At 50.8% G+C, this 23,132-nt stretch overlaps 2 protein-coding genes across 8 annotated transcripts in view; one reads left to right on the forward strand and one right to left on the reverse strand.

Annotated features, from left to right (window-relative positions):
* Positions 1-17,364, forward strand: part of XRRA1 (X-ray radiation resistance associated 1) — a 22,977-nt gene extending 5,613 nt beyond the window's left edge. The window contains exons 7-18 of one of the 6 annotated variants that reach the window (XR_002434230.1): positions 761-894; positions 1,354-1,452; positions 2,451-2,710; positions 3,083-3,123; positions 3,616-3,732; positions 4,334-4,427; positions 4,708-4,826; positions 5,221-5,463; positions 6,015-6,153; positions 6,281-6,393; positions 11,366-11,615; positions 12,159-12,701. Coding sequence is in view for 5 of the 6 variants with exons in the window: in XM_021384139.1 (XP_021239814.1) it covers positions 761-894; positions 1,354-1,452; positions 2,451-2,710; positions 3,083-3,123; positions 3,616-3,732; positions 4,334-4,427; positions 4,708-4,826; positions 5,221-5,463; positions 6,015-6,153; positions 6,281-6,393; positions 6,879-6,984; positions 7,703-7,962 (1,725 nt within the window). In the remaining variant the exon portion in view is untranslated. Of the gene's footprint in view, positions 1-760; positions 895-1,353; positions 1,453-2,450; positions 2,711-3,082; positions 3,124-3,615; positions 3,733-4,333; positions 4,428-4,688; positions 4,827-5,220; positions 5,464-6,014; positions 6,154-6,280; positions 6,394-6,878; positions 6,985-7,702; positions 8,009-11,365; positions 11,920-12,158; positions 12,702-15,585 lie in introns of those variants that run through there. The other 5 variants (XM_021384142.1, XM_021384139.1, XM_021384144.1 and 2 more) reach the window with 5 other exon arrangements.
* Positions 12,553-23,132, reverse strand: part of RNF169 (ring finger protein 169) — a 19,714-nt gene continuing 9,134 nt past the window's right edge. For both annotated transcript variants that reach the window (XM_021384145.1, XM_021384146.1), the window contains exons 2-6: positions 22,799-22,875; positions 17,358-17,504; positions 16,710-16,822; positions 15,495-15,594; positions 12,553-13,880 (exon numbers count right to left, since the gene is read on the reverse strand). In XM_021384145.1, the coding sequence (XP_021239820.1) occupies positions 12,720-13,880; positions 15,495-15,594; positions 16,710-16,822; positions 17,358-17,504; positions 22,799-22,875 (1,598 nt within the window). In that variant the 3' untranslated portion in view covers positions 12,553-12,719. The remainder of the gene's footprint in view (positions 13,881-15,494; positions 15,595-16,709; positions 16,823-17,357; positions 17,505-22,798; positions 22,876-23,132) is intronic.

Below are 23,132 nucleotides of genomic sequence, written 5' to 3' on the forward strand. Positions count from 1 at the left end.
TTTTTAAAGAGAGAACAGATCCTAAGAGCAAAAAACATGCTTGGGATGCTGGCTGTAGCTTGTCTTATCTCTCCAGGTTTTAGTAGGTCTCTCCTGCAGAGAGCATGCTCTCTTCAAGGAGGTGTCCCTGCCTGGATTTCTCTCTTACTGGATACAGAATTTCAGATAGCTGCTGGATGGAAAGTTTTGTCTTAAAGACTTCTTTCTCGACTCATTCAGAGAATGGTTTGCAGCTCGGCTGCCCGCTCTGTGGGCTCTGACAGCAGGGCTTATCTTGCTGTTGTGGTTCTGACCTCCCTCCTTCCTGCAGGCTTTGGGAGGTCTCCAAATCCTTGAAACATGGGAGAGTTTCTGCACGTGTCTCCCATGTACTTTTGGCCACTCACTCAGGGTTTGTCTCAATCTGTGGGCACAGCTCCAGGTCTTGGAGATCCGAATTTCCAGTGCTCATGAGGCTGGGGTTGATCCTCTCCATCCCTGAGCAGCCTGGTCACTGGCATCAGCTGTGAAAGGTGGGGATGGGGCCCATCTGTGTGTTATTCTCCATCAAAACTCCCCTTCCTATGATGCCCTCATGGATCCCATGAAGATTGATTGGAAAATTACACTGATTTGGAAAGAGCCTTGAGCTCCTGCCAGGGCAATGCAGCCTACTGTAATGTCTCCAAAAAACTGTCCCTGTAGCACGATGGAAAGCATTCTGTAAGGATTCAATATCTCCCTCAGTAAAGCCAGCTGTCTTGTTCTTTGTTTCCTCCAGGATCTGGATCTCTCCTACAATAACTTATCCCCTGAAGACATTTGGATGTTGGGAGATTTGTCCCAGCTCAAGGTCCTTCGTTTGACGGCCAACGGGCTTCGGTCTCTGCCTCCAGACCTGGCAGGCTCCTGGGAGTAAGTGCACACGTTTTGATTTGGTTCCTGGGGTGCCAGTGGGTTACACAGGGGGGTGGGATGCTGGAGCTGTGGGGCTGACCTGATGCTTTGGGCTAGGACGGTGGTCACCCAGGGCATCTGCTGTCCTCAGAGGCAGAGAGGGACCTGTATGCCATGATTCAGCAGCCTTGTCTGCTGGCCAAGCCGTGTGAGCAGGTCACTGTTTATTCATTGTTAATTAGAGCCTTCCCAGTAGCTCAAGTGCAGTCACCATGCCAAGGCACCTGCTGTTTTTGCCATGGTTGGAGGCTGATTCAGTTTTAGGTAGGTTAGCAGTTTTCTATTTCAAAAATGCCAACAGCTCCAGCCCTGTCTCCCAGCAGAGCAAGAAAATACGTCTCCCAGTGACAGCAGAGGATGTGTTTTTCACCTGTCTTTGCTTGACTGTGTTATTGATGAGCTTCTTTGTATTCACAGCTCTGCTCATTTGAGATTTCGGTCTCTAGAGGTCTTGCTGCTGGATGACAACTTTCTGTCAGACCCGGGTGTCTTTGTGAGCCTGTCTCATCTCCGCAGGTAAGCAGGAACCTGGCAGCAGAGAGTGCTGGCTTTTGGGGGCTGTCAGCTGTCAGCTGCTGCACAAGAATAGCCTTAAAATGGAAAACAAAATCTTTGTGATTCACTCAGATACTTCTGTTTACTCTCTCTAGTGTTGCAAATGGGACTGAACAATAGCAAACAGCCTGCTGCAAAACACAGGCGGGCCAAACCCAGCAGATGGCTGGTAACTCAGATCCTGCCTTGGATGTCTGCTGATCTCTGGGTCTGATTTGAGAAACAGCTTTCTCCATTTTCCCTTTTTTGCTCCAGTTTGTCCATTCTGTCAGTGCAGCAGCGCTAGGAGAGGCTGCAGGTCAGCTTCCTTTCTATAATGTCAGCTTTTATGATTCAGCCAGAGAGGATTCACTAGCAAGGGGCAGCTCAGCCGAGCTGTGATGGGTTTGGGTACAGTGCAAGGAGCTCTGATGTTCACCTGGTGACACGAAGGTGGGACTTTGGTCTGCATTGTTGGCTCTGCCAAGATATTCCTGGTGGAAACTTCACATTGCCCATTGTGAGGCTGGGGGCTGACATGCAGAGATTTGGGTTTCTAAGCTTTCTTGTGACCCCAGGCAAGTGCACTGGTGATGGTTTGCTTCTGTGGGAAGGTGGAACGTTGTTAGGGAACCCCAGTAGGACCACAGCTTGTCAGAGCCATGGGTGATTTAATGAGCTGCCAGGGTGTCTCCTTGTCTGTTAAATTCTCATCAAGAGATGAGCTTCAGCTAGGTGACCCATGGGCTGGTGTGGGAGACCGAAGTGATGGGCTTCAGGGGCAATGTTGGACTGAGCCTACGGTTAGGATTTCGTATGTCAGGAGGGGCAATGGGGCAGCAGAACGGGGACGTCAGGACAGATCTGCAGTGCTGCTGGGCTGCCCAGCGAGGAGGCAGCTCGAGAGCCAGGACGAACAGATGGCTGTGTGTACACTGAGAGCAACAACGGAGTTTCCCATCCATTCCCTCTTCTGATAGCCTGAGGGAACTGAATCTGGACAGAAACAGGATTTCAGCAGTCCCCTACCTGCACCAAGCAGAGAGCACGCAGTTCTCCCTCCATCCTGCGCTGGATGACGGCAGCTTCAGGGCAGAGTGGTACCGGTCCCTGTGCAGCCTCCGGCAGCAGCCCTGGCCACTGCAGAATGAAGGCATGGAGGTGCCAGCAGAGCTGGAAACGAAGAAAGGACAGCTTGAAAATGTCATGCTACAGAACAGCGGGGCTCCAGACAGGACAGGTGAGCAGCACACGCCTCTTCCTGCCCTTGCTGACACTGCAAGATGTTATAGTGCAAGAGGGCTCAGTTACATTAGGGTGAAACCTTTCCAGATCTTCTGGATGTTTACTAATGAGGGAAGCTGCTTGACAAAACCGTGAGGGAAAGACACGTGGCACTGGTTTTGACATCTCAGCTAACCTGTGCTACTGGGTGCTTACTGGACATGAATCTCCCCTTACCTGGGATGCATTTTGCCTTTTAGCCAGTTCCTGCCTGATGCAGACTTGCTTTTCCAGGGCAATCCCAACCTTGCCATGGCTGGGGCCAGCCCACTTCTCAGCTTTGTGCACTAGATATCAAAACCCTCACTTTCCTTGTGTTTCTTTGCAGAGGTCGTGTTTAATTCTGACTCTCAGGGATGCCCGATGCAGGTAAGAACCATTGGCTGAGCTGTGGTTTGGATTGTGGGTTCCAAACCTTCCCTTCCCTTGGCCTCTCTCAGCTGAGTTTGTATAAACCCATCAGTTTGGCAAGTTACACTCTGCGTGCCGCAAGTAAGTACTGTCTGTCATCAGGGAGGTCAGGAGCAAGTTTTCTCTTAATCAAGATAGATCCGAGCTTAAACTTTCCTAATGCAAACACTCAGACATATCCTCCCTGTGTGGGGAAGTGCGCTCTGCAGCTCACGAGGGGGCTGAAGCTCAGGACCCTGGAGTTCATTGATTAAGATTCCAGCTGTGTTTGGGCTCTGGACGTTGGTATCCTGATGTGCTGTCTGTGCTGATTTGCCCTTTTTGTGTTCTGGAGCACAGCAGGGAGCAGTTGGGAAAGCACCGATCTCAATGGCTACAGTGCACATGGAGATGTTGCCACGTCCTGGAGAACCTCTGGAGCATGTCTCACACTCTTCCTCCTCTCTTTAGGGTGTTCCCAGGGAGGGAGACCCATCTGCCTTGAAGACTCTGCCTGCTCTTTCCACGTGCAGAGACGTTTGTGCTCTCTTTCCTGAACTGGAACATCTCAGCCTGGCCTTCAACAAGGTGATTTGGGCCCTGTGTCTCTGCATAGGTGCAGAGATTCAGCTGCCTGAAGCTGGGGTTAGTGCCCCTGGAGATACCCTGGCCTCTGCTGCAGAGCCCTTCCCAGCCCCTGCGTCCATCTGCCAGCCCGTGGGGACATCTCAGATTCCCAGCATCTCTCAGTTGGGACAGGACACCTGTTAGACAGCTGAATTGCTCTCAGCTTGACCAAACCCCTGCACGTTATCATAGAACCATTGCCCAGATGCCCAAAGCCCATCCAGCCTGGCTTTGGGGCACTGCCAGCAATGGGTACTCACGTGATGGGTGCCTTGCCACCCTTAGAATTTGTCAGAATTCACCAGAATAGGGGATTTCATCAGAAAATGGGGGATATGAAGGTCTGTCCTTCCCTTGGGCTGAGCCTTTGCTGGAGCTGCCTGGTGGGAGGTGATGCTCTCAGCGTGCCCCAGTGGACAAGTACCACGCAGTCACTTAACCTCCCCTTCCTGGTGCTTTTGGCTCCTGCCCCATGCATCAGAGGGATACGTTTTGGTGGGATCTACAGCCTCAGCTCAGTGGCAGCTGCTCAGAGCAAATGGCAAAATGTTTCATCTTGCAGATTACGGATGAGACAGCTCTCTTACCTGTGGCTTTCTTCCCACGTCTGAAGCAGCTAACGTTTCACAACAACCCTCTTACCACCACCCGCAGCGGTACAGTATGAGCTGGTCCGTGGGGGTTCCCAGAGTGGGTGCTGTTCCCTCTCTGGGATAGGGACTCCCTTCTCATTCAGCATTTGAACGCTGCTGTGCTGGCCCAGGTCCCCAAGGAGGTGCTTTAATCCTTGCTAAAGAACAAAGCGATGAGCACTGCCCTGTTCACAATGCCCTGCTGCTCCTGGTCCCACTGAAGCCCCCAGCAGCCCAGCCATGACTACAGCGGTGCAGCCTCAGGCTAAATTTCTCTGCCTGCAGCTCTCGTGCACCCCTGCAGGGCACCCACCTCTGCTGACCCGTCTCCTCCAGCAGAAGTTGGGGATTCAACTTGTTCGCCACAAGAGCCCAGCTGCGAGGAGGTGGCACTTCTCCATCCCTCTCAAAGCCAGCCGCAAGGTGAGGCAGGGCAGGGTGTGTGGCAGGCTTTGTCCTGAGGCAGGGACCAAACCATGGCTGTGGTATTTGGGGTAGGATTGCCCGGGATCCAGATTTCTGGGAGTAAGGGAAGAGCCTGTGGGCTGTGTGGATCCCAGTGGGGTCGGTAGGATGGAGGGAAGGGTGGGGAGGATTCTCACTCCCAATTCTTCTCTCCGTGCCCATGCAGAGTTCAGAACTGGGACTTTGGGTCCTGCCCTGCCCATCAGCCTTAGCTGAAGGGCTGATTCCTGGGAAACTGAAGGTGCTGTGGGTTGTCCCTGCAGCCAGGGAGCTCCCCATCCCCTAAGAAATAGCCTCCGACCCCACGCCGATGCTCACAGCAGCATGCATGAACAACTCTGTGTCCCCCCAGGTCTCATCGCATCTCCCCAAAGTCAAGAAGCAGCCGCTGACGTTGGAAGCTCCGACTGAAGCCTTCATCTGGAGACCACTCCCAGCAGAGGCTGCAGGAGGAGCTGCACCTCTGATCTCACCCCAGCCACTGCCTCCCATCAGCTCCTCGCCAAGCGAGCAGCCAGCAGTGGGGCATGGGGAACGCGACCCCAGGACTCCCAGCACAGCCCAGGAGGATGTTGAAGCCTTCTTCATGACACAGGTGTGTGAGGCTGGGCCATTGCTGCGCAGGTATTCAGGTCTCCTCTCTCTGTGGACAGATCTGCATTTCTTACGTGACTGAATGATGTGCAGGCACTGTGGGCACCAGTGCACCAGTGCTTATAATCCTCCCTTGACTGCAAGGGATTTAAGTGTGGAAATGCCAACAGGAAAGCACGAATGCAATGCTGTGAATGAAAACAAGGTGGCTCTGGGCTGTGCTTCTTGGTGGGTATCCCCAAATGCAGAGCTCTTCAATCCAGCATCATCCTAGCAGCATCTGCAGGAAAACTCTCTCTTGCTGCTCACCACAGCAACTTTTGGGTTCAGTTCTCCTGAGTGTCTTGGGATTATAAGTCTGCAGTGGGATGGGCTGGCCCCTTCCCCTCACCGTGTCTAGTCCCACCGAGCACAGATGGGAGGAGGTGTTGGCTGCATGGCTCAGTGCCTCCAGGAGGCACCTCTGCGCAGCAGGACAGGCTCTGGCTGACCTCATCACCTGGGCTGGTGGCCAAGTGCTGCTGCCAAGTCCTTTCTTTTTGCTGCTTTGAGGTGGAGGAGGATGACTCCAGGCTGGAGAAGAGGAGTGAGCAGGGGGAGGAAGGCAGCTCCCGGGATGTTCCGGAGTGGTACAAGGGCTATGAGGAGCTGCTCGGTGGAGACACTGACCCAGATTTTATTGAGCCAGTTGGTAAGTGAGGAGAGCAGGGAGCTCTTGCTTAGAAAATCCTTGGCAAGCTGATGAGTAGTGTAGTCTGCTCTGCCCCAGGAAGAAGCATCAGAAGCTGTTGGTGTCCCATTTTCCCTTTGGTTCACAGGGATACAGAAGAATGTGCAGGCACTCTACTATGTCCTGAAACACCCCCTGGTATACTGGGATGCCAAGCCACGACTGGACAGTGTGCAGAAGCCCTACGTGCCTCAGAAAAAGGTAAAGAGCCCAAGCTCTGAAGGGAGAGAGCACTTGCACTGGTATTGTTGGTGTCTGGTGGTATCTACCACAACCCACTGGCTGCAGAGGGGGGCAAGGACGGGGGTTGTGGTAAAATGACAGTCCCTGCAGCCACAGTGCAGCTTTGGGATCCTGGAAAGCTGGTTCAGTGTTGCTTAATACACTGAAAATCTTCACTCAGTTTCTAAAATGGATCAGTTGGTCCAAAAGAAAGTGCCCCCCACCCCCTTCCTGCAGAAGCATGGGCTTGGGTTAGAATCACAGCATAGAATCATAGAATCATTCAGGTTGGAAAAGAACTCCAAGATCCCCAACCCATCCTCACCATTCCCATTGACCGTGTCCCCAAGTGCCACATCTCCAGGGCTTTTGAACATTGTTAGTTTGGGAGAGGGGCAGGAGAAGGAGGTGGAGGAGCATCACCTGGGAGGAAGGCACGCTGCAGCCTCCTCTCTTCCTCACAGCGTGGGAGGATGCCTGACCCTCCTGCTCGAAAGACGAAAGCAGAAGTCCTGGAAGGAATCCTGATGGCCATGAGAAACACCAAGACTGTCACCAGTGTCCCCTTGGGTATGTTCCCGTGCTCCTCATCTCTGCTCTTCGTGTCACCACAGAGGCAGGATGTAAACATAAAGGGGTCCCTGAGCTCAGCCCTAACTCCCAGTAATGGGGAATGGAGGCTCACCCAATTCCTGCAGCCTCATGCCACATCACTGAGCCCCTCAGCCAACAGCACCAGACACTGGTGTTCTCTAGCTATGGGTTAACGGAGGAGTAAACGCAAAGCAGACACTGCTGCAATCTCTTGGCTGCACAGCTGGAGCAACCCTACCTCCAACCCAGTTGTTGGGGGAAGAAATCTTAGAGTAAAAGTGTATTTGCCCCTGAGATGAAGCAATGGGGCCCTGAGCGCTGGCCAAGCTTGATCTCTGTCCCAGCCCCTATGGTGGTACTGCTAGTACAAGCCCACTACTTGGCTGCTCCCCAGTGCTTTTCTTTTCTCTGCACTGGTTGGGGAATGAGTGGTGGAAAAAGTAAAACAACTGAGTCCCACATTCTGCAGTCTCTAGCAAGAGCCTCTGCCTGGCTTGAATCCAGCCCTGCAGCCACGCAGACACCTGTCTGCACTCTGGGATTGCTCAGGATTGCTCCCATCCCTGTCCCCATCCCCTGTGCTGTTAGGATGGGAGGGTTGGGGCTGCTGGCACACAGGGAAGCAGGAAGGAAAAATCGAATGTCGGAGAGCCATGATTGAGAGGAGCCAGTGCTCTGCTCACACCTTTTCCAGAATCTGCTTTGCAGAAGAGGAAATCCAGCCCCAAGACATACCGGGAGGCACTGAGGCTGATGGAGGAGCTCCAGGAGGTGTTTGAGACCGGTGAGGAGCTGGTCCCCGGCACAGCCACCCTTTGGAATGAGATACCAGTGGTGAAAGCACTTCTTGCAGCTTCCAAGCAGAGGAGACCTGAACCGCTGCTGCTGCCAGGGAAGAAAGCGGCCAAGAAGGTGCCTGAAGTGAAGTCCACAGCATGGGCAGGGGTTGAATAAAGCACCTCACACCTTTGTCCTCTCAGATAAAATGCATGTTATTATTCGTGACTTGTCTGGAGCCATTTTTCCTCTCCTGAGGTTGGAAAACCAAGTGCAGCGAAGAGGTTCATCTGAGGCTTTCAGCCAACAAGTATCCAGCTTGAAAGCACAAAAACATCTGAAATGCTTCAGTGGGAGCACATGAGAACGGTGTGTTTGCTCACTGTCACGCTCTGCAGCTACTGTAAACAAGGTGTGTGCTCCCTACCCTTGCACCAAACCGAGTCCCTGGGGGACAGCACGGCCCCGTCTGCATCCACCTGCTCTCAGCAAGGTCATGGTGTCCCTGTCCTCACCCCAGGGCTCTGCCTGCTGGACCTGAACGCTCTCACGGAGCTGAGGCGAGCACAAAACAGGCATTAATAACCCAAACCCACCTGTTGAAAACTGCTGTGCCAGTGCAATCCAAAGGGACGAGTGATGGGGAACGAGGGGAGCCACGGAGGAAAAGCACTTCCCACTGCCTGCCCACACCTACATGAAGAATGTCATTACACTCACCTTTACTATTATTATTATTATTATTTTATGGCAAAATATTAATCGACAACCACACTAGGGCACGGGCACCCAGAATCTGCACAGAGCAGGCAGCAGTGGGATTGCTATGGTTTCCCCATGTAGCAATTTCAGCACAGTCAGGCAGCTCACTGTCAGAACCTGGTTTTATTCTGCTTTAACCTCGGCCTTTGTCCTGCAGTTAAAGTCCTCGTTGCTGTTATAAAGGTACACAGGATTTGTACACGGTTGGCATGTTTCTGTTTTGTGACAATTCTTCACAAGCAGGATTTACTCTGTTCCAAACGACAGAAGCCACGACATGACGGACTCTGCATGTCATTTACCCACACATTTACACATGCAAGTCAACAGTCTTTGAGCAACTTCCATCGCTTTGAAAACATTCGGATGAAGCCACAGTGGTTCAGCTGAGACCCAAAATGACCGTAGTCTCTTGAGCGCACCGGTGCTCCGATGGCAGCGGAGGAGAACACTAAAGCACAACGATTTAAAGCGTATTGGAAAAAGTGTAGCAACATCGATATTTGCTTTAAACAGTTTGACAGTAAACACCAAGAAAACCAGGCATACATGAAACCTTTTGTCATCGGTTGAAGATTTTCCTGTTTGCATAGTGAGTAGTTAGTTCTAGGGCTGTTCTGATGTGTTGCCGTGCTTTGAAGATACAGGGAAGAGAAAAGTTTGCGTCAGAATCGCACTGCGCGTGGAGATGGCTCCAGTGCTGAGCTGGTGCACTGAGCAGAGCTCCAGGAAATGCCCTGCAGCCCCTCCATCATGGTGACATCCCACACCATCATGGCGACATCCCACACCATCATGGTGACATCCCACACCATCATGGCGACATCCCAGACTGTCATGGTGACATCCCACACCATCATGATTACGTCCCAAACCAACACGGTGACATCCCACACCATCATGGTGGCATCCCACAGTCACAGCGCCATCCCACATCATCACGACTACATCCCAGATCATCACGGTGACATCCCAGACTGTCATGGTGACATCCCACACCATCGCGGTGTCATCCCAAACAGTCAGTGGCATCCCACACTGTCACATCCCAACAGTCATGGTGACCTCCCAGACCATCAGTGACATCCCTGTTACGGTGACATCCCATCCAGTCATGACGACAGCGCAGACCGTCACGGTGACACCCCCGACAGCCACGTTGACACAGGAACAGTCCTTGGTGGGCCCTGGTTTTCCTGTGGGATCTTTTCCAGTGGGATCCCCATTAGGGATGCCAGGGGATGGGTTTCTGTAGGGTCAGGAGATGGCGAGGAGCCGGGAGCCCTCCGGGGCCGCCCCGAAGCAGCGCTGAAGGCTTCAGTTTAACATCGGCAATAGTCTTTAAGGCTTCTACCTCCCCCTTGCTCTCATTGATACAATACAAAGCGCTTGTTCAAGCTATACTTCGTGACTACTGTGCACTGCATGTACAATAGCATTGGAAGAAAAATACTGACAATAGAGAACAACATCGTACAATCACCTTGCATCACCCTTTCTTTTGGCACTTTCCCTTCGTTTCTCTCTTCTCGCCGACTCCGAGCACGAACCGTTCTGTCCATCTGATCCTGCACACAGGGCTTCGAAGAGTCCGAGCTGCTTCGCGGAGTCAGGCGGCGTCTTTGGCAGATTCGGTCGCTGGGTGATGGCACCCCGCTCCCAGGGAGGTGGGACACAGCAGGGGGACACCCAGGTGCCAGTGCCATCCCATGGGCTGCCCCCAGGCCCCGAGAGGAGGCGGCTGCAGGAAGGAGGAGGGTCAGGAATTGCTTCCCAAGAGGTGAGAATGAATGGTTGGTTCCATCTCAGGGCCTCTGCAGATCAGCAAGAGGTATTCCGCTTCTCTGATGGCGTTGGTTGTGGCCACCACCAGCCCGTTGTTGGGGGGCAGGGATTTCTGCTCTTATCAGTGAAATGATACACCACTCCTTTTTGTGCAAGCTACAGACGACATTCAGAGGTCTCCTTCCATCCCAGCGCAGGTGGGGCCGGGTTTTGGGGGAGCCAGCTGCTGCCGAAGCCATTATATTTAATACATAAATATTTATGTAACTCGTCTTTTTTTATTTTTTAAAAAAAGATATTTCAGAAGACACTGGCCTGGTGCGTTGGGCTCCAAAATCATTCTTAAAGGGGGAAAGAAAGGATACATTCAGTATTGGGAACCCCACAAAAATGTGGGTTTTGGTGTGCACGTCTGCTCCGAGAGCGCTGAGAACCAGAAAAGAGAAAGGAGGAAACTGTTCAGGGCTCCAGGATGAATCGTGAGCAAGGGGCAGCGACTCAATGTAAAATGAAACGGAAACTTGAACTCATGGGAGGAAAAAAAAAAATAGCAAAAAAATCCGGGTAAATCGTGTGAGTTTCCATCCTGAGCTTTTTCTAAAGAAACCACCACAGAGGGCAAATTCAGGCCGTTGCTGTTGACCTCCAGGTTGCTCTTCTGGGTCAGATCGGGGCTCTGTTTGCTCCGTTTGCTTCCGATTCACCACATGATTTGAGTCCAAAGAGCCACAAGGGAGTGGGGATGGTCCCAAGGGCCGGGGAGCATCCAGTCGGCGTGTGAAGATTATAGATCTATATATTACGGAATCACTGCTATAGGATTTCTCGAAACGAAAGTGTCAATCTTTGTTGAAATATAGTATTTAAAATATATAAATTTTATCCATTAAAATATAAGTTTTCTTTTTAAAAAAAAAAAAAAAATCCAGTTCCATTAGGAAAAAGCGCCAGGGTCCTCGCAGTCATACAAGAGAAAAATAAAATCCGTTCCTTTTTTTTTTTCTTTTTTTTTTTTTTCTTTTTGTTTTTAAAGAGGAAGACATTCAGCCGTTTTTTAGATAGGAGGGATTTGGGCAACGATTCTTCTCTGGGACCGGTTGCAGCGAACTGTCCCGCGCTTCGAGTCCGTCCTGGAAAACAGCACTCATCCCCTAGCACCGGCGTTCCCCCCAAACACACTGCAAAGCAGCACCTGGAGATGGAGCTGAGCTGATTCTTCCTGAGCCCAGTTCCTCGCAAGAACCCAAGGAATCACTTTGGATGATGAGGAAGAGAAGGGAAAGGTAGGAGAGCCCCGAGTGTGGCTGTCACTGAAGGCACAGCTCTACCCCACCAAGCCCACCAGCTCCCCCAGCCCCCAGCCCCCGGCAGCCCCGTGCCCAACCTTACACCTCGAAGACGGTTTGTGTAGTGCATCACTCACCTGAGCTGTTTGTGGTTTGAGCCGTGGAGAGGGTGGCTTGTACCCACCCTGCACCCCAGGGCAGGAGGGCTGGGCTCTTGTCCCATTCCTGCTCCACTCACCGTGTGCTGGGAGAAACCAGCCACGCTCTCCCTGCGCTGCACCTGCCCAGAGCCCACAGTGCCTGCCCCCTCCTTCCCAACATCAGGGCAGCACTTCCTTTTCTGGGCTTCAACATTCAGCAGGGAGAGGGCGAAACCCTGGGAGAAAAGCTGCATTGCTCCTTGGGTCGCAGTGCCCGGAGGACGGCTCCCGGATGCTCTCTGCCCCATCATTAACATGAACGTACAAGTTCCTATAATGCTTTTCTATAAAAACCTGATTTTACAACTTTTTTTCACTGCACTTGGCCTTCTACTTGTAGAAGACAACCTCTGATCTGCACTGCTGGTGCAGCCAGCGAGATACATTCATTGGTCAGCACTGCAGGTGGATCCCCCGGTCTCTCCCGTGAATCCCAGGACGGGAGCAGCCTGGTTTCCTCTGCGAGCACAGCTCCGATTTCTCCTGGAATATGGACATGGCAATGAATGGATGAGGTCCTCCACGGAATAGCTGAGGCTGGAAGGGACCTCTGAGCCCCACGCAGCAGGGAGCAGGGTGCTCAGGACCCTGCCTGCCCATACAACCAACCCTTCCAGCCAGGACAACCACCAGCTGCACTGCAGTGCATTCACAGGATGCCAGACCTCTCTCAGACCAACGGACCAGCCAGGCTGGAGGAACTTTTTCTCTCTCTCTTTTTTTTTTTTTTTTATATCTGGAAGGACTCTGGCTTCTCTCTGAACTGGACCTCGAATGTCTTACCACCGAAATGAAAAACGATGGCGTGGGTGGAAGTATGACAAAAAAAAAAAATAGCTTTCCTATATGATAATTTGATAAACCTCATCGTCCTCTAGAAAGGCAACATCGTCCACCAGTGCTACTTGGCACCCAGGGTGCTCTTCGACCGCAGCAGGTACCGATCCACCCTGACTTTCCGCCTGTCCACTGTCCTGTTCTCGCTGTCGAAGATGCGCTGCAGGTGCAGGGCCAACCTCCTGTCCTCCTCCTCCTGCTGCAGCTTCTGCTCCACCTCCCGCACCAGGCGCTCCTCCAAGCCCGGCTCCCCTGCCGCGTGCCTCAGTCTTTTGACGGAGCCGTTGTGCTCCAAGTGCTTCGTTTTGCAGCGTCTCTTCCGTCCCCGCCGCAGCGCCGGCGGTTGTTCGCTGATGATGTTCTCGACAGAGTTGCAGGTGTTGTTCTGCACGTTGATCAGCTCGCTGTTGTTGAGGCATTTCAGCTGCTTCTTCCCTGACAGGACCCCCAGGGTGCTGCTGTCTGGCACCCCCATGATCCTTCTGCTCAGCGCTTTGGGGCCAAGATTAAGACAAGATTTGTCCGTGAACACGTTGGCTTTGACGTCGGGGGCTTCGGACACGCGTGCGTGCAACAAGGCTGCGTTCGATCGCACCTCTGGTTCAGCACCGTCATCTGCCGTTAAGGCCTGGGAATCCCTGTTCCTCTCGCTCCCTCTCTTCATTTCACTGATAGAAGGAAGGAAATCCAGCTCGGGGTGAGGGTCTCCTGTCGCATCCGGCGGCAGCTGATCGTCCTGAATCTGGGAATGCTCCTTATGGGTGATGTCAGGAAGCGTAACGTCCTCCCCGGGCTCCGAAGCCAACGACGTAAGGGTGGCTTTAGAGAGAGTCTTTTTAATCTGACGCTCCTGAAAGATCTGCTCCCATTTTTTCAGTATTCTGGGGCTGGCCTCGTAGGTGGTCGGTTTCTGCAGGCTCCGGCTGAGGTTCCTCGGAGTGGATTTGATGATGAGAGGGCTGAGGACGCGGCCATCAGGAAGCCTCTTGGGAGGCGTGCACGGCGAGCAGACGATGGGCTTGAAGTGGTTGAGCTCTTCTGAGATGCTGTCGTTGCTCTCGGGGCTGATGGATCGCTCCGGTTTGTGCAGGGCCGAGAGAGATGACGCGGGGTTGAGGAGCGGGCGCTTCTCCGCCGTCAGGTCCGGGGCAGAGAGGCAGCGGTTGTTCTGGGTGGAGGAGAGGACTCCCAGCAGAGGTGTCGATGCGCTGGTGATGGGTGGGACCTGCAAGGCAAGGTATGGCCACTCAACAAGCTTGTCATGGACAAGGGAATGGGCAAATATGGGTGAGGAGAAGGGGAGAAATGTGGCGTGGGGCTGCAGCTCAGCTCCTCCTCTATGCAGTCTACATGTCATCGCCAGCATGGGACGTAAGCAAGATCCCAGCACCGTAATAGAATCACAAAATGGTTTGAGTTGGAAGGGGCCCGTAAAGGCCACCTGATCCCACTCCCTGCAATGCACAGGGACACCCACAGCTCCATCAGAGCTCAGAGCCCCAGACCCAGACCTTGGGTGTCTCCAGGGATGAGGCACCACCACCTCTCTGGGCAACCTGTGCCAGTGCTTCACCACTCATTACCATAACAAAAAACTTCTTCCTTGCATCCAATCTAATATTTGGGTCTCAAATTTATTTTAGTGTTAGAAATGCTCTTTGGGCCACTGGGATAAGGCAAATGGCAACCACTCCATTGGTGAAATGAAGCTGAGAAGCCCCAGCACTGTCCTGGCTGCAGGAAGCCATTCTCCTCAAAGGCAATGGTCACCAGAGGGTTCTTTGCTTCCTAGCAAGGCACAGGGAAGCAAGAGTGAATACTTGGCCTCGGTTTAACACAATCCTCTACAAAAAGGTGTTCGTGTGCAAGAGGCAGAACAGTGGAACCTCCATGAGTGTTCCCCATGCACACTGCCAGTGCTGGGACAATCTCTGGCAGACCTGAAGAGCAGCATTTCTTGTCATCTCCTAATGCTGTTCTATCTGGGATGTGCCAGAACCCACCCATACATAAATCTGATATAAAAGGTGCACATACACAAAGGTAAATGGTTCCTACTGGCTTGTTTTGGGGTCAAAATTGGTTTGTGGAACATCCTTGCAACACAGCTTTTATTGGGCCAGGCCCATAAACCACTTGCCTGAAAAAATGAATGGCCTGGCAGGGCAGCTCAGACACAGACCCTTGCTTTGAGCTCCATCTAGTTTAGATAGGAATTGGATCAAGCTTTTAACAAGAGACTCAAGACCACGGTCCATGCCCACCAAGACATCAGGCCTAGTGCACAGTGTGATAGATGTTGTTAATTCCTCTATTAACTTCCCGTGAGGGAAGCAAGACCAGGCTGACTTTTCCCATAGCACAGAGTTCAGTGAAAGCACTGAAGAAAGTACTCTAGCACCAGGGGGGCAATGAGTTTTGCTCTGCTTAAGCAACTGTGAACAACTTTTTAATCACCTTTGAACTAAAAACAGGGGAGAAAGTGGGAGGAAGAAAGGATTTTTTTCTAAACTTGTGTGATTTCTTTCTTTAACTTGCTGGGGGTTCAGCCTTGGAAAGAAAATGAATTACAAAACAAAGGAATGAGGAGAGCCCTTCCAATTTCCAATCATCCCACAATGCTAACAAACAGTTCTGCAAGCTGCCTCCTCTCCTGCCCTGTAATTTCAAACCTGGCAGGCTCTTATTGTGAGCTACAAGGAGGCGACTCGCCCAGGTTGATAACACCACCACAAAACCAATATTTGATATCTCCAGATTGCTGGCACTGTGTGACCTCAGATAAGGACGTGACGCATCAAACCCTTCCCCGCCTCACGCCGTTGGGAGCAGGTGGTACCTTTGTTTTGTTGGCTGGGGCTGATCTCTGCCTGCTCTTTGATCTCTCCTGGATGGTGTCATTGCAGCTCCGACTCCTTTCCACCTTGCAGGTTAGGTTCCTGAAAAGCAGTTGTGTGAACACGTGAGATTGCTCTTTCTCTTGGGAACAACACAATGAATATTCCTGGCAGAAAGAACACCTGAAACCTGGAGCTGTGGGGACTGTGTTTCTGCAAACAGAGCCCCAAACCCAGAGGTGGGTGTTTGATGGGAACAGCTGGCTGCTGCCCACCCCTATGCCAGGACCTCAAGGACTGCTGAATGAAGCCATCAACCAAAAGAAGTTGGAGTAGATGATCTCTGTAGGTCCCTGCCAACCAAACTGTTGTATATTATGCAGAAATGTCATGTGTGATAGCGATAGTTTTATGATGGGTTGACGGTTGGACTAGATGATCTTAGTGGTCTTTTCCAACCTTGATGATTCTCTGATTCTAAGTAATTTTGGTAAGAGGTGGAATCGAGCCACGAGCCCTGCAGGGCCGTGGGTGCTGCCTGCATCACTTCTGGGCAAAGCCACAGCGCTGAGCAGATGCTGCCCAGGCCATGGAAACCTTCAGGTCAAGGAGCTGAAACTGCAGATGGAGTGGAAAATCTCCACCGCAGCACCCAAGAGTCTTCCCTAGAGCACGAGTCTGTGTTCAGGGGCTCTGCGCTAAATACCCTGACACCTCTACTCCTTGTAACTAATTGAGGTCAGAGCTAATGACAGTGCTACGGAAGCCCATGTGCTGCTGGTGTGAAGTCGCACCGTGTTACTCAGCTGCTTGCAGTGCCTCATGCAGCAGCTCTCACTGGTAAGTGGTTTGGGGCAGATGCTGCCTCTTAGCATCTGTGCTGAAGACAGATCCAGCACTCTTGAATCTAACATAAAGAATTATGTACTTCTGAGTTTTGTAACTTAAATCTACAGTTACTGACTTTTCAGCTTCATGGGATGAACAGTAAATGCATTAACTCCCAGGATTTTACAGCAGGTAGGAGGTAATCAGACAGATGCTATATTTTACCAAATCTTCAATCCCAGAATAGTGACTGCTTTTTTGGGGACTGCAACAACCCTTTCAATTAAATTCAAGGCATCTCAGGTACCTTTGGAACAACAGCAAGGAGAACAAGACAGTTATATCTGTAATGCAAGTTAATCAGCTTGAATGGAGTCTCAGCATCTTACCCTGAAAGGAAAGCGAAGGAGTAGGCACTGGTCTTGGAAACGAATGCTGACCGATGTGTTTGCTTGCCCTGGAATGGTTCTTCATTTTCTGAATCCGAGAGACGTTCAGGAAACTGAAGTCAATCAAGGAAGAGTTAGCTGACATGCATGACAAAAAGAATCACTTGGAAAGTAAAGGTCTTTCTTGCAAAGGTATTAGTATTCCAAAAGCCCCCAATATGATGACACCTCAAGGACGTAAACCAAGAATGCAACCTCCCAACAGCTGCATGTGCTCATGCAGTTCTCTTCATTGGAGCTGTAAGAGCTCCAGTCCCCAAAGCACAAACAATGCAAAAATAAGCACACAGCTCCTACGTATGGCTGTGACATGCTGAAGAAAGGTAATTTAAAGATCAAACACTGGATGAGCAGTAAACTTGAGAAAATCCTACAACAAAGGTACTATGGGACATGAGCCGGCACCCAAATAATCCAATACCAGTTCTTAATTCTTAAGAAGCTATAGGGAAATCAGTCCTGGAAAGCATGTAGAGTCAGAGGAAGAAATGTCTTAAAAAACCTAACTCCTGCTCCAGGGTTGAATCTCAGCTGTATTTCACCTGGTCAGTGTCTCTGATGCGGACTGGGAAGTACAAGCTTACTTACACACTCTTGGTTCACTTTGAGCACGAGAGATTCATCTTTTTTCTGCTGTTCTTCCATTTTTCGTTTTCCTACTTCCACGTCATCTAGCATGAGTTTGTGAATCAGGTCCTCGGAAGCTTTTTCTTCTTGTACTTTTTCTTCTCTCAGCTGCAAACAATGACAAAAGAGACAGCACAACTGAAATGCCTTCAGTTCCACACCTGGTTGTCAACAGTGATTTTCCAACAGAGTTTGCCCACAACATTTAATTTTGTGTCTTCATTTCTCTGCTCTAGAGCAGAATTGCTACCTCCCTCACCAGCACACATGGGAAGACTGGCTTGTTCCTACGACTACACAAAGCAGGGACATCATCTTACTGCAAAACAGCAAAGGCATCGTTAGATGCAACATTTGATAAGAAGTTCTCTGCCAAACTGGTTTCTAAACTAGAGACAAAAGCTTGTGTCTACTCATGGATTATCACATTACAAATTAACAGTGCAACACAACGCACATACACAATAGTTTCATACAAGCTACGATGTTCCAGTCTTCAAATGGACTGCAACACTACACACACAACTCATCAGGTATGCAGGCAGTGCCACCTGAATTCACGTCTGTGAGTTATGGCAATCCCCATGCTATGTAAAATCCTGCCGTTTCACGGACGCGTTGGGATGGAGAAGACCCAGGGAGACCATCCAACCCTCTGATGGCCAACAGGAGTCCCGAAGTTGTAACTTGGTTGTGAATTCTCCTGTGTTTTTAGACATTTTCTCATTACTTTCAGCACCATGGCTGGCGGCAATTCACAAAGACTACGAGGCAACATTATTTGACCCACACGCGCTGCGCTATGGCATTTTATGAACCCAAATGAAGGCTGAACAAGGAATCCCACAGAACAGCCATGGCAGCCCCAGCAGTGTGCAGCTGTGTTTCCCATGAGCTCTGCACTGAACGCTGGTGTTGCTGTGCCCTCTAGACCGTGCTCCTTCCATTCACTGCCCCCTGCTTAGAATCACAGTGTTATCTCAAGCTGGGGGGGACCCACCACGCTCACCGAGTGCAACTCCCAGCTTCACCCAACCCGGTTTGGGTTTCTGTGGCCCTGTCCCTCAGTGCCACGTCTTCATGGTCCTGGAGCACCTCCAGGGACGGCGATTCCCTCACTCCCTGGGCAGCCTGTGCCAGTGCATCACCATTCTTTCAAAGAAGAAATTTTCCCTAATATCCAGCCTGACCCTCCCCTGGTGCAAATTAAGGCCATCACCTCTCATCCTATTGCTGTTACCTGGGAGCAGAGGCCAACTCCCACCTCACTACAACCTCCTTTCAGTCAGTTGTGGAGAGCAGTAAGGTCTCCCCTGAGTCTCCTGTTCTCCAGACTGAACCATCCCAGAAATCTCTTCCTTTTAAACAAGCTGTGCAGCATGCACTTGGATCCATCCAGCCACGCTGCCCAGGATAACACCACAACACCTCTACTCCCTCACTTCTCAGCCCCTCATCTCTCCCTGAACTCAACACTCATACGTAACGCCATGAAGAGCCCACGTAGGTGCCTGTGTGGAGCTTCTCCTTTCACCCCACCTCTGTAAGTGGTTGTCCTCAACAAGTCTGGCCTCCAGTTGCCAGCAGCAGGTCTGTGCTGCTGCTTCACAGTTGTGCTCAGCACCAGGAATCACAGAATGGTTGGGTTGGAAGGGACCTTAAGGATTGTCCAGTTCCAACCTCCTGCCATGGAATTCCAGTTCTGTTTCTGCCCCACAGCTCCGTGTGGGATCTCCTCATGGTTTCCCACCTTCCTGCCAGGACAGCATTGTCCTTCTGCCTTCCAGTGCAGATAGAAATAAAGGCACAAAGCTTTCCTGGGGTTTGTGTAGTTGCGCTGCAACGCAGTATGTGAAGAGAGCGGGGGACACTGCGACAACTTCTAGCTTTTCCAAAAATATGCTCTGTTTTCCTCCCCTGTCTCAAGGTTAAAAAAGAATAAGCATGGACACGTGAGCGAACCCATCTTAGAAGCTGAAGAGAAAAAGAAAACTGGGTTTACCGCAAATTACACAAAAAGCAAAGTGTAATTTTCAGATGAGGAAAGATCCAAATTCCACTGAATCCGAACCTACAGGGATGAGGGAGGGAGGAGGAGGAGGAGGAGAGAAGGGAGAAACCAGGAAAAAAACTCATCTGGCTGACTGTGGGTGTGCAGCAAATGGTTCCAAAGGCAGATTTTGCTTCTGGTTTAGCGATGCTTGAAGACACATCTTTGAAATCCTGATCTATTAATAATCTGAAGCGAGAACATCATCTGACTGAGAGAGATTATCGCCACATGATTCAGATGCGGGGAGAGCTCCGCTGCACATTTTGTGAGGTTTCAGCAGTGTTTCTGTGCTTTGAGAGGCCCTCAGGAAGTATCTGAGCAACCAGGTCACACTGAGGCTCATCATAAAGATGACTTCTTGGGGCAGCTGAAATCAGCTGAAATCCCACCCAACGCTTCCATCCCTTCTGTATGAATGGAAGGAGCTAAATGGGAATCTTGGCTTTTTCTCCAACTTATGAAATCATACCCAGTTCCCAAACGTAAAGCCACAAGCTTACATAACAACATGTAGGAAGGACTATCTAAGAATTTTAGGCAAACCCATGGGACAGCAAGTTGAGGGTGCAAGCACAAACTGTGCCGGCATGCAACACCAGGAGGCAGTCATTTTACAAAGGGGAAGGAAAAAAAAACATAGCATAAAAAGAAAACCGTTCTTAATATCCTGCAGGTAGACAGCAAGTGCTTGACCTGAAAGCCAGGTCACCCGGTGCCAAGAAAATCACGCCACAAGATGATCCATTCCCAGTAAGTTCCTCACTGTGGAATGATGGCCAATTACTTTGGTTTTAACTGCATGAGGAGGGAAGGAGGTCTGAAACTCAGCTTTAGAAAACAGCTCATGGGGGATGCAAAAGCTGCTGGAAGGCTGAGGACAGCAAGGGTTGTCCCCATGCCACCACCATGTACCTCCTGACAGAAGAAAAACCAGTTACACACCAGCTTTGGTCCCCAAATCACAGCCCTCTGCATGGGAGATGCAGTCTAATTCTGAAGATTCCCCAAATTACAGGCACCAAGTGACTCTCCCTTCCGTCAGCCAAGAGTTAAAATGTTGCCTGGAGCAAGGGAAAAGCTGGAATTTCTGTTGTGATGGTAGAGAAACCCCTCTCCCATCTCTCTGTGAGCAAAAAGGGGAAGCCAACAGCCAAACATCCTCAAAACGCCAGAGACACGTTCAAGTATCTCCTTTACGCAGATGGGGAAGTGAGAGGTGCTGGTGCATGTTTGTGTGGCATCTCCTTTCTGAAGTCAAGCAGCAGATGCAGAGACTTCTGCAGCCCACTGCAGGCTCACTGTGACTCAGGCTGCTTATCTGAACTTGGTGTGTTGTATGTGAAGCTGCTCGTTGCGTGATCAGAATTAGGAAATGGTGACCAAGTACCCACCAGCCAGGAAGTCTGCCCTGCAGAGATGGTGTACAGAAGTTATATGGGAGAGAAGATGGTTTAATCCCTGCAGGAATCATCAAGTAGAATCACAGAATAGAATCATAGAATCATTACAGGTGGAGAAGACCTCCAAGATCCTCAAGTCCAATCCCAGCCCACCCCCACCATGCCCCTCAGTGCCACATCTGCCCTTTTCTTGAACACCTGCAGAGACAGTGATCCCACCACCTCCCTGGGCAGCCTGTGCCAGTGCATTACCACTCTTTCAGAGAAGAAATTTTCCCTAATATCCAACTTGAGCCTCCCTGGTGCAACCTGGGGCCATTACCTGGAGATTGGGACCAGGCTGGAGACACCTGAAGAGCATCATCTCTGTTGAGCACAGCGAGCCTACATGCACCTGGGGGCACAAAAGCCCCCTCTGCTCACACCAAGAACTTCCCCACAAGGAAAAATAAGCAGTTCTGCCTCAGACACCAGGAAAACCACCAGTTCCTGCAGAAATGATGAGCTGGCTCCCAAACCACGGTGGGAATTCTCTCGCTCAGTTACCAGGAGATTCATAATACCCTGGCAAGGTCTGCTGCTAATACCTACATGAAAAGCTTGCTTTCTTCTTTAAGTAGAGCAGACTCGTCCTCCAGGTTCCAGTGAAAATAAATTCAATTGCCAAATACAGTGATGCACGTTTAAGTTAATCAATAAACCAGACTTTTGTTTCTAAGTGCTCAGTCTTGCACTGCTGCCTAACCCAACATCTCTTCAACAAAGTGTCTCAGTGTTGCTAGAAGAGCCACACCACCCGACACACACAGCACACAGTCTACCCAGCACAAATAGGCTAGACCAAAGAAGTTTCCATTTCTTACGATCAATTAACCACAGGTTGGAATCAAAGTGATCCTAATGAGGTTGCACTACTAATTGCACTTATGGAGAAGGAGTGGAAACCCTTCCCCTTTTTAAAATTCTACGTAATGCATGTGTGATTTTAATACAGGCATTCCCAGAGTAGCTGTTTACCTGAAATACCACCTAAACTGTATTTTCCTGCTTAGTCAGTGTACGAGGTTATCTTTCCATCTAAACATTCCAGCTCTTTCTATGTTGTTGAGACCTTCAAGCAAAAGCCCAAATAAAACGTTATCAGTGATAGATCTGCTCCTTCTCCCAAGCAGGCAAACAGAGCAGTGGGGGATGGACCCATCCCAAAGCAGAACGCATCACAGTGCTGCTCCAGCAGGACTGTGAACGGGTCCAGGCACACGGTGGGACTGTGGTTATGGGATTAAAGCAGGTTGGATTGGAAACCATCACATGCTCAGCTACAGCGGTCTTTGCTTTTGCTATAGTGTTTCTTGCTTCAAATTCCATATGCAACAAGCCATTGGAGGCACTTCATAGAATCACAGAATCATGGAATCACAGCATGGTTGGGTTGGAGGGGACCTTAAAGCCCCCCCAGCCCCACCCTTGCCGTGAATGGGGTGCCCCCACCAGCTCAGGCTGCCCAGGGACCCCTCCACAGCCTTGGGCACCTCCAGGGATGGGACATCCCCAGCTCTGTGCAGCCCATGCTGAAGAATTTCAGTGATTTAGGTTCAAACAATCCCTTTTTTTTAACAGAACAAAATGCAAAATTATCTACAGAACTGCATCCAAGGATACGGATGCTCTCACAACCCCTGTACAATCGAAGGGTTGCTCGAGGTCCACCAAGGACGGTCCATCTCCAGGCTCTGGAAGGCGGCCCAGGGCAGCAGGATCTGGCTTCTGGACGCCTGGCTGCTGCCAACACCTCCCTGAGCTGGCTGAGCAGCAAAAAGGGAATAAATGACCTTTGTTACAGAGCAGGGATGAAAAGCCCTTCAAGCCTCCTTACAGGTAGGATGGCATTCCTGCTGAAAATCCAAGTGATTCTGGAAGAAAAACCGCAGTTGCGCCGAGTGCCATACCTTCCTTAGCTGGCTTTCGTATTCTTCTCGAAGTTCCCCCGGTTTGCTTAATTTGATGGGTGCTCTGAATATAAAATCTGGAAAAAGAAGAGAGAAAGGAAGCATGTTTTAGTGGTGTTGGTTTGCCCATCTTTGCTCCTCTGCTGCCCCACTGCCCTCAAAAGGTTTTTGCAAATGACGTTGGTAATGTGGGCAGCATGCAGTGAGTGCGTCCGCAGTGCAGCTGGTGTTGGCTTTTCCCAGCAGGACTATACCCTCATTGCTGATTTAGGGAGTGTTTTCTGTCCCAAAATACCACCAGCACGTTGGCCCTAAGGGATGATTTCCAATGTGG

This window comes from Numida meleagris, chromosome 1 (genome assembly GCF_002078875.1).
Source record: "Numida meleagris isolate 19003 breed g44 Domestic line chromosome 1, NumMel1.0, whole genome shotgun sequence".
In the NCBI taxonomy this organism is placed as follows: Eukaryota; Metazoa; Chordata; class Aves; order Galliformes; family Numididae; genus Numida; species Numida meleagris.